At 41.8% G+C, this 15,667-nt stretch overlaps 1 protein-coding gene across 1 annotated transcript in view; it reads left to right on the forward strand.

Moving 5' to 3' along the window:
- LOC124035150 (unconventional myosin-Ih-like) overlaps window positions 1-15,667 on the forward strand; it is a 54,762-nt gene that overhangs the window by 28,982 nt on the left and 10,113 nt on the right. The window contains exons 19-24 of the mRNA XM_046348569.1: window positions 5,878-5,991; window positions 6,081-6,157; window positions 6,239-6,307; window positions 8,758-8,842; window positions 9,049-9,211; window positions 9,323-9,406. Coding sequence (XP_046204525.1) covers window positions 5,878-5,991; window positions 6,081-6,157; window positions 6,239-6,307; window positions 8,758-8,842; window positions 9,049-9,211; window positions 9,323-9,406 — 592 coding nt within the window. The remainder of the gene's footprint in view (window positions 1-5,877; window positions 5,992-6,080; window positions 6,158-6,238; window positions 6,308-8,757; window positions 8,843-9,048; window positions 9,212-9,322; window positions 9,407-15,667) is intronic.

A 15,667-nucleotide genomic window follows, 5' to 3' on the forward strand; every position in this document is an offset into this window, starting at 1 on the left:
ACACAACAATAAACAACGCAAAACACAAACAACGCATCGGCATGAAACAGAGTCAACTCTAGGCATACTGATGGTTTTGTCACAAAAAATGTTGCGTAAGTATAGCAAATATTCCCACTCTGCTATTAGCATGTGCGTTCTAGTCAACAGCTCTCGCAGATACAGTACGGGTTAGCCTACTACATGATGCGATTATTATGGACAAAAAGTATTTTTATTTTTCAAATGGCAGCCAAACATCAATCATCAGCCACGTCCTCAGAGAATGCGCAGACCAGATGGCTGGAGTGTTTCCGGACATACCCGACACCCTAGCACCACTGCAATTTGCATACCGCCTCAAAAGATCCACGCCCTATCCCATCTGGACAAGAGGAAGACTTATATAAGAATGCTGTTCATTGACTACAGCTCAGCCTTCAACAACATAGTACCCTCCAAGCTCATCATTAAGCTCAGGGACCTGGGTCTGAACCCCACCCTGTGCAACTGTGTCCTGGACTTTCTGACAGGCAGCACCCAGGTGGTGAAGGTAGACAACAACACCAAGGGTGCATGTTCAGCCCTCTCCTGTACTCCCTGTTTACCCATGACTACGTGGCCACGCACACCCGAGCCACGGACCGCCATCATCCAGAAGGCTAGGTCAGTACAGGTGCATCCCGAGAAACTGAAAAACAGCTTCTATCTCAAGGCCATCAGACTGTTAAATAGCCATCACTACCCGGCCTCCACCCAGCACCCTGCCATGAACTTAGTCACTGTCTCTAGATGGCTACCACCCGGTTACTCATCCGTGCACCTTAGAGGCTGCTGCCCTATGTACATAGACATGGGACACAGGTCACTTTAATAATGGAACACTGGTCACTTTAATAATGTTTACATACTGTTTGACCCATTTCATATGTATATACTGTTTTCTAGTCAAGTCCATCCTATTCAACCATTGCTGTACATACAGTGGGGCAAAAAAGTATTTAGTCAGCCACCAATTGTGCAAGTTCTCCCACTTAAAAAGATGAGAGAGGCCTGTAATTTTCATCATAGGTACACTTCAACTATGACAGACAAAATGAGAAAATAAAATCCAGAAATTCACATTGTAGGATTTTAAATTAATTAATTTCCAAATTATGGTGGAAAATAAGTATTTGGTCAATAACAAAAGTTTATCTCAATACTTTGTTATATACCCTTTGTTGGAAATGACAGAGGTCAAACGTTTTCTGTAAGTCTTCACAAGGTTTCCACACACTGTTGCTGGTATTTTGGCCCATTCCTCCATGCAGATCTCCTCTAGAGCAGTGATGTTTTGGGGCTGTTGCTGGGCAACATGGACTTTCAACTCCCTCCAAAGATTTTCTATGGGGTTGAGATCTCGAGACTGACTAGGCCACTCCAGGACCTTGAAATGCGTCTTACGAAGCCACTCCTTTGTTGCACACCGAGCGGTGTGTTTGGGATCATTGTCATGCTGAAAGACCCAGCCACGTTTCATCTTCAATGCCCTTGCTGATGGAAGGAGGTTTTCACTCAAAATCTCACGATACATGGCCCCATTCATTCTTTCCTTTACACGGATCAGTCATCCTGGTCCCTTTGCAGAAAAACAGCCCCAAAGCATGATGTTTCCACCTACATGCTTCACAGTAGGTATGGTGTTCTTTGGATGCAACTCAGCATTCTTTGTCCTCCAAACACGACGAGTTGAGTTTTTACCAAAAAGTTATATTTTGGTTTCATCTGACCATATGACATACTCCCAATCTTCTTCTGGATCATCCAAATGCTCTCTAGCAAACTTCAGATGGGCCTGGACATGTACTGGCTTAAGCAGGGGGACACGTCTGGCACTGCAGGATTTGAGTCCCTGGCGGCGTAGTATGTTACTGATGGTAGGCTTTGTTACTTTGGTCCCAGCTCTCTGCAGGCCATTCACTAGGTCCCCCCGTGTGGTTCTGGGATTTTTGCCCTCCTTTCTTGTGATCATTTTGACCCCATGGGGTGAGATCTTGCATGAAAACCCAAATCGAGGGAGATTATCAGTGGTCTTGTATGTCTTCCATTTCCTAATAATTGCTCCCACAGTTGATTTCTTCAAATCAAGCTGCTTACCCATTGCAGATTCAGTCTTCCCAGCCTGGTGCAGGTCTACAATTTTGTTTCTGGTGTCCTTTGACAGCTCTTTGGTCTTGGCCATAGTGGAGTTTGGAGTGTGACTGTTTGAGGTTGTGGACAGGTGTATTTTATACTGATAACAAGTTCAAACAGGTGCCATTAATACAGGTAACGAGTGGAGGACAGAGGAGCCTCTTAAAGAAGAAGTTACAGGTCTGTGAGAGCCAGAAATCTTGCTTGTTTGTAGGTGACCAAATACTTATTTTCCACCATAATTTGCAAATAAATTCATAAAAATCATAAATTAATTTTGTTTCCTCACTTTGTCTGTCATAGTTGAAGTGTACCTATGATGAAAATTACAGGCCTCTCTCTTTTTTTATGTGGGAGAACTTGCACAATTGGTGGCTGACTAAATACTTTTTTGCCCCACTGTATACTATTCTACACATGTATTCTTCAGATATACTATATATTCTATCCACATGATGGCCATAATGTCTATACATCCCATCACATATACACTGCTCAAAAAAATAAAGGGAACACTTAAACAACACAATGTAACTCCAAGTCAATCACACTTCTGTGAAATCAAACTGATGTACTCGCCAGAGGTAGCCTGACTGCCATTAGGTACCGAGATGAGATCCTCAGACCCCTTGTGAGACCATATGCTGGTGCGGTTGGTCCTGGGTTCCTCCTAATTCAAGACAATGCTAGACCTCATGTGGCTGGAGTGTGTCAGCAGTTCCTGCAAGAGGAAGGCATTGATGCTATGGACTGACCCGCCCGTTCCCCAGACCTGAATCCAATTGAGCACATCATGTCTCGCTCCATCCACCAACTGAGCGTATTCTGCCCAGGGAGCTGTTCTGCCCAAGACGCAGGGTTTCTGAAAGAAAGGTTGCCCTAATCTCTGATGCCACATTGCACCACAGACTGTCCAGGAGTTGGCGGATGCTTTAGTCCAGGTCTGGGAGGAGATCCCTCAGGAGACCATCCGCCACCTCATCAGGAGCATGCCCAGGCATGGTAGGGAGGTCGTACAGGTACGTGGAGGCCACACACACTACTGAGCCTCATTTTGACTTGTTTTAAGGACATTGCATCAAAATTGGATCAGCCTGTAGTGTGGTTTTCCACTTTAATTTGGAGTGTGACTCCAAATCCAGACCTCCATGGGTTGATAAATTTGATTTCCATTGATAAGTTTTGTGTGATTTTGTTGTGAGCATATTCAACTATGTAAAGAAAAAAATATTTAATAAGAATATTTCATTCATTCAGATCTAAGATGTGTTATTTTAGTGTTCCCTTAATTTTTTTGAGCAGTGTATTTACTGTGTGTGTGTATATATATATATATATATATATATATATATATACTCCGGACTCCGACATTGCTCGTCCTAATATTTCTACATTTCTTCTATAACATGTGTATGTGACCAATACAATTTGATTTGATTGGATTTCATTCATGTCGCCTGACTGAACCTTCGATATTTATTGAAAGGAACATAAAGCTCATCACCGTGCACTTTCACCACCTTGTGAAGTTCATCATAACTTAATTAATCTGTAGCCTAAAAAACTGCATGCTTTCCCATGATGTCGTGACATGTTTTATCTACATGTACACTCTTAGACAAAGGGTTCCAAAAGGGTTATTCGGCTGTCCCTATAGGAGAACCCTTTTTGATTCCTGAGAGAACCCTTTCTGATTTCACGTAGAAACCTTTTGGGTTCCATGGAGAAACCTCTGTGGAAAGGGTCCTACAATGGAACTCAAAATGGTTCTACCTGGAACCAAAAAGGGTTCTTCAAAAGGTTTCTCCTATGAGGACAGCCGAAGAACCCTTTTAGGTTCAAGATAGCACCTTTTTTTCTAAGAGTGTACTTTACTCGCATAAAAATGTTGGATGAAACCAGAACATCACTACTCTGAACTAAATGATGAAAAACAGCTGCGTAGTAGCGATCCAGAGAAGAGGAGAGCAGAACCTGAGGGATAGAATTCCACAGTATTTGTGCCCTCCCTTAGCGGAAGGATGGAACCTGGTTAATGTGAAGCCATTTTGAGGATGCTGGAATTATATTTTGGACAAACGCGTGCATGCCTATGGGAGACTTTTGAAGTAGCCTAATCCCTTATCAGATTAAAACATTGTGAATGTTCGTACCACATATAAAAGGCAATACATTTTAAAAGTTAAATTATACTGTAAATATTTAGGCTGTATTAAAGCGTTAGGCCATTCCTCGTGCACCTAGAATCTATGTTCTAGGTGCACGGACGACATGGGAGACTGATGATCTGCAACAGACAGCGCTGTCACGTTCTGACCTTAGTTCTTTTGTTATGTCTTTGTTTTAGTATGGTCAGGGCGTGAGTTGGGTGGGTTGTCTGTTCCTTTTTCTATGTTGTGTTTTGCGTTTGGCCTGGTATGGTTCTCAATCAGAGGCAGGTGTCGTTAGTTGTCTCTGATTGAGAATCATGCTTAGGTAGCCTTTTCCCACCTGTGTTTCGTGGGTGATTATTTTCTTTTATGTGTATGTCACCTTTCAGAACTGTTTCATTTAGTTTCTCCTTTGTTATTTTGTTTAGTGTTCTCGGTTTAATAAATATATGATGAACACTTACCACGCTGCGCTTTGGTCCTCACCTCATTCCAATGACGATCGTCACAAGCGCATCAGTATCAGAATGAAAAATACAGACCTCCATGGGTTGATAAATTTGATTTCCATTGATAAGTTTTGTGTGATTTTGTTGTGAGCATATTCAACTATGTAAAGAAAAAAGTATTTAATAAGAATATTTCATTCATTCAGATCTAAGATGTGTTATTTTAGTGTTCAGGCGATTGGCCTGCTACTGTGTCTTTCTAAACCTTATAAACTGCAGAGAGGAGATCCACAACTGATCCAAATGGAATGAGACATTGAAATCAATGCCTTTGCCAAGTTATATTTTCACTGCAGCCTAGTGTATCATTTTGTACACTTGAAAACAGTAATACAATTATTCATTGCATTGTGGTGTTGTAGGCTAGTCTAGCTAGGATAATTGTATTGTCCCTAAACAAGATCTACAGGGGAGCTTTTTGATCTGCGTGTCTTCACTGTTCTTTCATGCACAATAATGCAGCTGGCCTCTACATTGTCTATCAGCTATTCCTATTTGTTATTGTGGATTCAAATTGAAAACTGATGCTGCTTTGAATGCTTTTATATGTGGTATGATTGCTAGTTAGCCTATTGCATATCTTGACAAACGATCCACCTACAACTACATATGTCACCATGACAGTTAGACGGGAAGACTATTACTGATCTGTGGTACTGTAAAAGTTAGTGTGTAGAAAAGTGTAGTGCATAAGGGAAGTACCAAAACACATTGATATGGTGGAGGCACATGCAAGCAGATAAGGAAATGTGACTTATTTGTAAGAAGTGATATGGTAAAACCTGCTAAAGACCGAATGCAAACGTAAGGGAAAAAATGCACTACCCTCCCCTGTGCCCAACAAAAAAAACACACACAACACTCCCCAAAGTAAAAAAAAAGTTTGACAACCATCCCCTATTTTTAACATTTCTACCTGTCCATTTTAATTGATTTTTTATTGTGTCCCCTTGGGGAAATTTGTCTTGTGTCTCAACACAAACAAGCACAGGTATTACATTCAGTACAACATACTGTAGAGCATTAGGCCTACTCCATCTAGGTGATGTGTGATCCACCTCCAGATACAAGCCCCTATGCCCAGCCACCTGGCCCTATTGGAGAGGAGTGGCTGCAGAAGGAGTGGAAGTGCTGGTGCAGCACCTAGGATACCTGCCAGATGAGTACAAAATGGGCAGGTGAGAGCAGCTAACCAGTGTGGGCAACTCATTTCTCCTTGACTAAATTGGTTCATACAGACCTCTGTTACCTTTCCATTTCACTTTAGAACCAAGATATTTATCCGCCACCCCAGGACACTTTTTGCTACAGAGGATGCCTTTGAGGTCTGCAAACATGATCTTGGTAAGGACAGGAAAACTAAAATAAATCAAGAGGTTGTATTTATTTGCATAGAGATTTTAATATTACTCATTGATATTACAGCATCAAGGATTCAGGCCCAGTACAAGGCATACTGGCAAAAAGGACAATTCAGAAGACAGAAAGAAGCCGGTAAGTGACTGCTAAGCTACATGATGTGGTCCTCTGTAGCCATTGTTGGGGAAGCTACTCGAAAAATATAGTTTACCAAGCTACCAATTACTTTACACTAGAAGACATTAAGCTACACTAAAGCTACCCTTAAAGGGCATGTCCGCCACTTTTCAACCTCATATTCATCATCTCCAGCACCAAACCAGTGTCTACATATGTGAAAACAGTACATTTCTATGATCTGTGGTAAAAAGAAAATATAAGAAGAAATGATTAAAATAAAAAAAACAGGGATTTTCAAAAGCTGCAAGAGTTTCTAGCCAAAGGGAGGGTCTTTTCTTGCTCCTCACATCACTGCGAATCTCATAGTGTTTTAAAATAACTGTTCATCTTTAATGATGTCATCGGGTAGAACTTTTTAACTTTATAACTTCTACAAAACGTAGAACTGTGCTGTTGTGAAAATATGTTGACACTGGTATTGTGCTGGAGGTAATGAAAATGAGGTTGAAAAGTGGTGGAGTTGCGCTTTAAGAACATTTTTGAAAAAGTCATTCACCACATCCAAACTACTCCATCGTGAAAAATGATATATCATAGACTACAAATCGGAAGAACAGATCAATTTAGGTTCATATGTTAGCAGAGGGGTTGGTAGAGCATGGCGCTTGTAACGCCAGGGTAGTGGGTTCAATCCCCGGGACCACCCATACGTAGAATGTATGCACACATGACTGTAAGTCGCTTTGGATAAAAGCGTCTGCTAAATGGCATATATTATTATTATTATTATTATTAACATGGCAAAACAGTAATTGACTACTGAAAAGATTACCTAGATTTGAATTAGGTTCAACTACCACAAAGCTACTGTAAAATGTAGTTAAATTACTAGTTGAACTACATGTAGTTCACTATTCCCTAACACTGCCTGTAGCTCAGTTGGTAGAGCATGGTGCTTGCAACACCAGTATAGTGGGTTTGATTCCCAGGACCATCCACATGTAAAAGAAAAATGGATGCACGCACGACTGTAAGTTACTTTGAATAAAAGTGTCTGCTAAATGGAATATATTTATTAAATATACACTGAACAAAAATATAAAATATAAATGCGACATGTAAAGTGTTGGTCCTGAAATAAAAGATCCCCAAAATTGTCCATATGCACAAAAAGCTTATTTCTCTCAGATTTTGTGCACAAATTTGTTTACATTACTGTTAGTGAGCATTTCTCCTTTGCCAAGATAATACATCCACCTGACAGGTGTGGCATATCAAGAAGCTGATTAAACAGGATGATCATTACACAGGTGCACCATGTGCTGGGGATAATTAAAGGCCACTCTAAATTGTGCAGTTCTGTCACACAACACAATGCCACAGATGTCTCAAGGAGGGAGCGTGCAGTTGGCATGCTGATTGCAGGAATGTCCACCAGAGCTGTTGCCAGAGAACTGAATGTTAATTTCTCTACCGTAAGCCCCCTCCAATGTTGTTTTAGAGAATTTGGCGGTACGTTCAACCAGCCTCACAACCACAGACAAAGTGTATGGCTTCGTATGGGCGAGCGGTTTGCTGATGTCAACGTTGTGAACAGAGTGCCCCATGGTGGCAGTGGGGTAATGGTATGGGTAGGCATAAGCTACGGACAAAGAACGCAATTGCACTTTATCAATGGCAATTTGAATTCACAGAGATACTGTGACGATATCCTGAGGCCCATTGTCATTCCATTCATCTGACACCATCACCTCATGTTTCAGCATGATAATGCCCCATGTCGTAAGGATCTGTACACAATTCATGAAAACTGAAAATGTCCCAGTTCTTCCATAGTCTGCATACTCACCAGACATGTCACTCGTTGAGCACGTTTGGGATGCTCTGTATCGACGTGTACGACAGCGTGTTCCAATTCCCACCAATATCCAGCAACTTCCCACAGCCATTGAAGAGAAGTGGGAAAACATTCCACAGGCCACAATCAACAGCCTGATCAACTCTATGCGAAGGAGATATGTCACGCTGCATGAGGCAAATGGTGGTCACACCAGATACTGACTGGTTTTCTGATCCACGCCCCTACCTTTTTTTAAAAAGGTATCTGCGACCAACAGATGCATATCTGTATTCGCAGTCATGTGAAATCCATAGATTAGGGCCTAATGAATGTATTTAAATTGACTGATTTCCTTATACAATCTGTTACTCAGTAAAATATTTTCAATTGTTGCATGTAGAGTTTCTATTTTTGTTCAGTGTATTATGATGTGTGTAACATGACATAGGATAAATGGTACATTTTTTGGAGAGCAGGAACATTGTAGACAAGCTATATATCAATTTCGCTGGCCATGTAAACAGAATGGAGTAGTCTGAACTAAAACTAAATATACAGAGACATTCAATGAGTTCACTGTTCTCTCCATTTTATTAAGAGACCTGTTGTGTCATGTGATCCTTAGCCACCAAGATTGAGACTTGCTGGCGAGGAGTACAAGCCAGGAAAGCGAAAGGGAGGAGACAATGGGCTGTCAAGGTCATCAAGAAGTAAGATGGAGGACGAGGTTATATCTTCAGGCTCTAGCACTACAATGTTGACCCATCAACCAAAATTACATAACCTCGTTTATACTCTAGACTATGTCATAGTTTAGGTCCATAGTGGATTGAAGCATATCATTTCCTAGCACAGTCACAGAAGATAGAGGGCAGTGTTACAAATACATGACCAATTTGATAATTTTCTATCCCAGGTTTATTAAAGGATACATGGCCAGAGGGGAGGCAAAGACCACCGATAACTCAGAATACCTGGCCTTTGTCAGACAGAACTACCTAAACAGGCTGAAAGACAATCTCCCCAAAATGGTTCTGGATAAAACCAGCTGGCTAACCCCTCCACCGGTATTGACGGAGGTATGTATTGACATTGGAATTCAATTACATTGAATTGAGGATGGCTAATTTGCTTAAAGGGGAAGATCAGTGAAACTTGGCTGTGGAACTGTGCTTGCTCTACTTGTACAGACCTCAGAGATCCTGCGTCAGCTCCACATGCGTCTCATGGTGAGGAAGTATATGAGAGGTATCACTGCACAACAGAAAGCACAGGTAAAACCAGAATTACTCCTTCATTTTCCATTTTTACCCAATGAGTCCCACCATCACGCCGGTCTTGAATTAGGACCAGAAGTTGAAAGAATACTGAAATATCCTACTCAAGTAGATGTACTGTTACTATGTATAATGATAATTTACTTAAGTAGAAGTAAAACTGCTGGTGTGCGACACTGTGGGTTAGCTAAAAAAACTAGCTTGCTAGTTAGCGACATCATGTGCTAGCTATCACACGGTGTTGCTCCGGCCTGTGGTGTACCGGACTAGCTGGCTAAACTAGCACACGGTGTCCTTTGCTCCTGCCGTCGTTAACAGAACTGCAGGAAAATCAAATCAAATCAAAGTTTATTTGTCACGTGCGCCGAATACAACAGGTGTAAACCTTACAGTGAAATGCTTACTTACAGGCTCTAACCAATGGTGCCAAAAAAAAGATGTGTGTGTGTAGGTAAGTAAAGAAATAAAACAACAGTAGAAATACATTTGAAAAAAGAGTAGCAAGGCTATATACACCTGTTAGTCAGGCTTATTGAGGTAGTATGTACATGTAGGTATCGTTAAAGTGACTGTGCATATATGATGAACAGAGAGTAGCAGAAGTGTAAAAAGAGGGGTTGGCGGGTGGTGGGACACAATGCAGATAGCCCAGTTAGCCAATATGCGGGAGCACTGGTTGGTCGGGCCAATTGAGGTAGTATGTACATGGATGTATGGTTAAAGTGACTATGCATATAAGATAAACAGAGAGTAGCAGCAGCGTAAAAGAGGGGTTGGGGGGGGCACACAATGCAAATAGTCCGGGTAAGCATTGGTTACCTGTTCAGGAGTCTTATGGCTTGGGAGTAAAAACTGTTGCGAAGCCTTTTTGTCCTAGACTTGGCACTCCGGTACCACTTGCCATGCGGTAGTAGAGAGAACAGTCTATGACTGGGGTGGCTGGAGTCTTTGACAATTTTTAGGGCCTTCCTCTGACACCGCTTGGTGTAGAGGTCCTGGATGGCCGGCAGCTTTGCCCCAGTGATGTACTGGGCTGTACGCACTACCCTCTGAAGTGTCTTGCGGTCGGAGGCCGAGCAATTGCCGTACCAGGCAGTGATGCAACCAGTCAGGATGCTCTCGATGTTGCAGCTGTAGAACTTTTTGAGGATCTCAGGACCCATGCCAAATCTGTGCCCGACAGGGGGGGACAAAGGTCACTGTCTACCGGTGTACTGCTAGCTAGCTACCGTTGTCCCCCCGCCCTTTCTCCTGTGGGGTTTATCGCGGATGCCATCCAACGCTATTGTGCATTAACGCCACCTACTATACTGGAGCGCCCCCCCCCCCCCGCCTCCCATCTGTCCTAGCATAAACATTTACCAATAGAAGTATAAAGAGGGGTTCCTGCAGATGCAGGAATGCCAACATGCAGGAACGGCCCGAATTGCAGGCCGCAATTGCACCCGTCTCAATCTGGGGAGTGCCAGGGCACACTGGACATACCCAAAATATTTGATGTCAAATTAGCTCTAAAGGCAACAACAGAACCTCTTGGAAATGCAACAAATAACAATTAACCAAAGGCGGTGTGCGCCTGTGACTCTAGTGACGAGGGGAGCAGGGAAGGGGGAGAGAGATAGCAACCAAGTCGACTTGCACTGGTAGATTCTCCACAGTGATTTAACAGTCTTTTTATTTTTATTTATCCTTTATTTAACTAGGCAAGTCAGTTAAGAACAAATTCTTATTTACAATGACGGCCTACCAGAAGGATAAAGGCCCCCGGTGGGATGGGGGCTGGGATATTATTATATATATTTTTAAATATATAAATATAGGACAAAACACACATCACGATAAGAGAGACAACACAACACTACATAAAGAGAGACCTAAGACAACAATGTAGCAAGGCAGCAACACATGACAACACAGCATGGTAGCAACACAACATGACAACAACATGGTAGCATCATAACAGACAACAGCACAGAGGGCAAGAAGATAGAGACAACAATACATCACGCAAAGCAGCCACAACTGTCGGTAAGAGTGTCCATGATTGAGTCTTTGAATGAAGAGATTGAGATAAAAACTGTCCAGTTTGAGTGTTTGTTTCAGCTCGTTCCAGTCGCTAGCTGCAGCAAACTGAAAAGAGGAGCGACCCAGAGATGTGTGTGCTTTGGGGACCTTTAACAGAAAGTGACTGCAGAACGGGTGGAGGATGAGGGCTGCATTAGATATCTCAGATAGGGGGGAGTGAGGCCTAAGAGGGTTTTATAAATAAGCATCAACCAGTGTGTCTTGTGACGGGTATACAGAGATGACCAGTTTACAGAGGAGAATAGAGTGCAGTGATGTGTCCTATAAGGAGCATTGGTAGCAAATCTGATGGTAGAATGATAAAGAACATCTAGCCGCCCGAGAGCACCCTGACCCGCCGATCTATAAATTGTCTCCGTAATTTAGCATGGGTAGGATGGTCATCTGAATCAGTGTTAGTTTGGCAGCTGGGTTGACAGAGGAGCGAATGCGATAGAGGAAATCAAGTCTAGATTTAACTTTAGCCTGCAGCTCTGATATGTGCTGAGAGAAGGACAGTGTACCATCTAGCCATACTCTCGAGTGCTTGTATGAGGTGACTACCTCAAGCTCTAAACCCTCAGAGGTAGTAATCACACCTGTGGGGAGAGGGGCATTCTTCTTACCAAACCACATGACATTTGAAACCACATGACACCGTTTAACACAAAATCCGGGGAGGTGACAGCTGTGTATAAGACTGTATCATCTGCATATAAATGGATGAGAGAGCTTCCTACTGCCTGAGCTATGTTGTTGATGTAAATTGAGAAGAGCGTGGGGCCTAGGATCGAGCCTTGGGGTACACCCTTGGTGATAGGCAGTGGCTGAGACAGCAGATGTTCTAACTTTATACACCGCACTCTTTGAGGCAGTTAGCAAACCAGGCCAAAGACCCCCTCAGAGATACCAATACTCCGTAGCCGGCCCACAAGAATGGAATGGTCTACCGTATCAAAAGCTTTGGCCAAGTCAATAAAAATAGCAGCACAACATTGATTAGAATCAAGGGCAATGGTGACATCATTGAGGACCTTTAAGGTTCCAGTGACACATCCATAACCTGAGCGGAAACCAGAGTGCATACTAGAGAGAATACTATAGACATCAAGAAAGCCAGTCAGTTGATTATTGACAAGTTTTCCCAACACTTTTGATAGACAAGGCAAAATATAAATAGGCCTATAATGCAATTGTCAAATGAAATTCTTGAGGTGGAGTAACTCTGCAAGATCAAGGTCGAATTATGGGCGGAACCTGTGTTTTGTTCTCATTTTCTTTATGGGGGTGTGTTTGATAACAATAACACTGATAATATCAAAAAAGAAAGTCCAAGTGTCTTCAACAGAGGGGATGAAGCTGACTCTATATCATTTTAGAGGCCAGTTCATGAAGGAAGACTTGCTCATTAATGTTTTTTAGCAAGCATCTATGACAAATCAGGACATGTCATTTCACTGAGCAGCCATTACAAACAAAGGCTGTAAAACAGTGATCACTAAGGTCATTACTGAAAACACCAGACTGATAACTGTCAGGATTATTTGTGAGGGTAACATTGAGGAGAGTAGCCTTTTCTGGATGTTTGGAGTCATACCTTGTGGGATTGGTAATCATCTGAAAAAGATTTAGGGAGTCCCATTGCTTTAGGACTTGGTCAGGTGGATTTAAGTATGTCCCAGTTCAGGTCACCTAACATGACAAATTCAGACTTAGTGTAAGGGGCCAGGAGAGAGTTTAGGGTAGGTAGGGTACAGGCCGGTGCTGATGGAGGACGATAGCACCCAGCAATAGTCAACAAAGAGCTATTTGAAAGTTTAATGCTTAGAATCAAATTGTTTGGGGATAGACTTGTTGGAGACAACCGAGGACTGAAGGTGATCCTTGGTAAAGAGTACCACTCCCCCACATTTGGAAGATCTGTCTTGCCGAAAAAGGTTATAACCAGAAAGGTTAACATCAGTGTTCAAAACACTTCCTTAACAATTTGTAAGTCGCTCTGGATAAGAGCGTCTGCTAAATGACTTAAATGTAAAAGTAAATGTTAACTACGTCTCAGTAATGACCAACACATCTGGATTGGAGCTGTGAACCCATACTTTCAATTGATCCATTTTAGGTAATAAGCTTCTAGTGTTAACGTGCAGAAAACCCAGGCTTTTACGAGAGCAGAATCAGTGAAGCATATTTCAGAGCACAAGTCAGAATTGGGTCTTACAGCAGTAGATGGGCCAGGGTGTACATGCATATTTCCAGATATCATCAGCAGTAATACAATCAAGGCACGGCAGAAGACACGGAGACCTATGCAGCGCTTAATTATCTGAATGTGCATTAGATGGCAACAAGATCATATTGTACAGCAATTTCATCAGGTAACATGAATACAAAGCTGGCGAGAGGTGGTTAGAATAGGAGCTATGGAGTGTTCCAAAGATTCTTCTGCACAAAAGTATGTAGAACTTCAGAGCTACACAAGCAAAGCTCCGTTGGATCCGTCACGGATCCGTTGACTGTGTGGAGCCCTTAATTTATGGTTAGATATTTATAATCTCATCTGAGGAGAGAGTAACAGTCTTGACCAATTGATAGGCTAATTGAGACTAGCTACATCATTTTAATTGCGTGCTTTCTCCACTCCATTCAGATTATTAAGTAGCAGCCCATTGTTGGCTCTTGGTGTGGTAGCCATTCCTTATCATTTAACTTTTAGTTCTGTTATTATATTTCCATCTTCCATTGATTAGCCTAGATATCTAATAAATTGCTACATGGAGGCTCTAGCTCTATAGACAGGTTAGCTTACAACGTCACGAAAACAATGCTTCAATGGGGCAGAAATCCTGTGTTGTTGTGATTCTTGGTGGCCAGATAGCTAGCAACAATGACAACAAGCTGCCATGTGGGGAATGGTAGGTGGATAGTTTCAGTTAGTTTGATCTTGTTCTTGATACCATGTCTTGTTTTGAGGTGTTTCGACACATCTACACTAATATTATTAAAATTAGCTAGGTAGCTAACCAACAACTGTAACGATGTACAGTACCAGTCAATACTTTGGACAAGCCTACTCATTCAAGGATTTTTCTTTATTTGTACTATTTTCTACATTGTAGAATAACAGTGAAGACAACAAAACTATGAAATAACACATATGGAATGATGTAGTAACCAAAAAAGTGATAAACAAATCAAAATATATTTGAGATTCTTCAAAGTAGCCACTCTTTGCCTTGATGACAGCGTTGCACACTATTTTTCTGCCTGTTTTGCATGTTATTTTGGCATTAATACGTGTCATATCAGTTTACAAACAATGTAAAATAATATATATCATTCAGTTAATAAAGCTGCGTACACACATATTCTCTTTTTTGTTTTCTTGAGTAAGGCAGCTCTGAAATGCAGGTGTTTCAGCCTAGCTCAGTGCTTTCTGTGGTGGTTGGCCGAGCCAGCAGAAAATAGGAGCATTATTGTAGCCATCCAAAATTTCAGCCCTTTGGGTCCTGCAATAGAGTTATATTACAAGTGCCCTTCCAAGAAGGCTCAAGGTCATTAGCCCCATATGAATAGAAATAATGAAGAGAAAATGTAGATAAAACGCATCGGTGCTCATCGGCCATTGGGCATAAAGATTACACAAGAAGTTGGAAATCGCAAATTCAACAATGAGTCGTTTGGAAGGAAAGAGTGGCTAACTACAAGCATTGCAATGCAACCACTAACGTTAGCCTGCTATTCAATGGAGTGGCTCTGTGTTTTTCCCACCGAGTTCCCACTATAAATCCAGAGAATGCCAGACTTTGATGACAAAATTAGCCAACAAAAGGCCGCCACGCCACCTTCACAAGGTGAGTCCAAAAATTTATTGTGTGCTGCTGCATAAATTATGTAATATGCCAGTGTTCAATGTGCCCTACCCTAATAATTTGGTCTATATTCACCGTTCTGTTCTAACTTGGTTGTGCACATGTATCCTATAACCTGTTTCAGAGAAATGCAATCATCGAATATTGTAAGAGCTTTCATTGTCTGTTTATATGTCCCCTTTATTTATCCTACGGTTCTGACTTGTACAGGGAGTACACTGTAAAAACGGCCCATGTTCTGAATTCTGTCACTGTACATTTCAAAAGTGCTGAACAAATAGTTATATTGACTAGATAGGTGGTCGTTCGCTCGTTCATTGTCTTA

This window comes from Oncorhynchus gorbuscha, linkage group LG05 (assembly GCF_021184085.1).
Source record: "Oncorhynchus gorbuscha isolate QuinsamMale2020 ecotype Even-year linkage group LG05, OgorEven_v1.0, whole genome shotgun sequence".
Classification (NCBI taxonomy): Eukaryota; Metazoa; Chordata; class Actinopteri; order Salmoniformes; family Salmonidae; genus Oncorhynchus; species Oncorhynchus gorbuscha.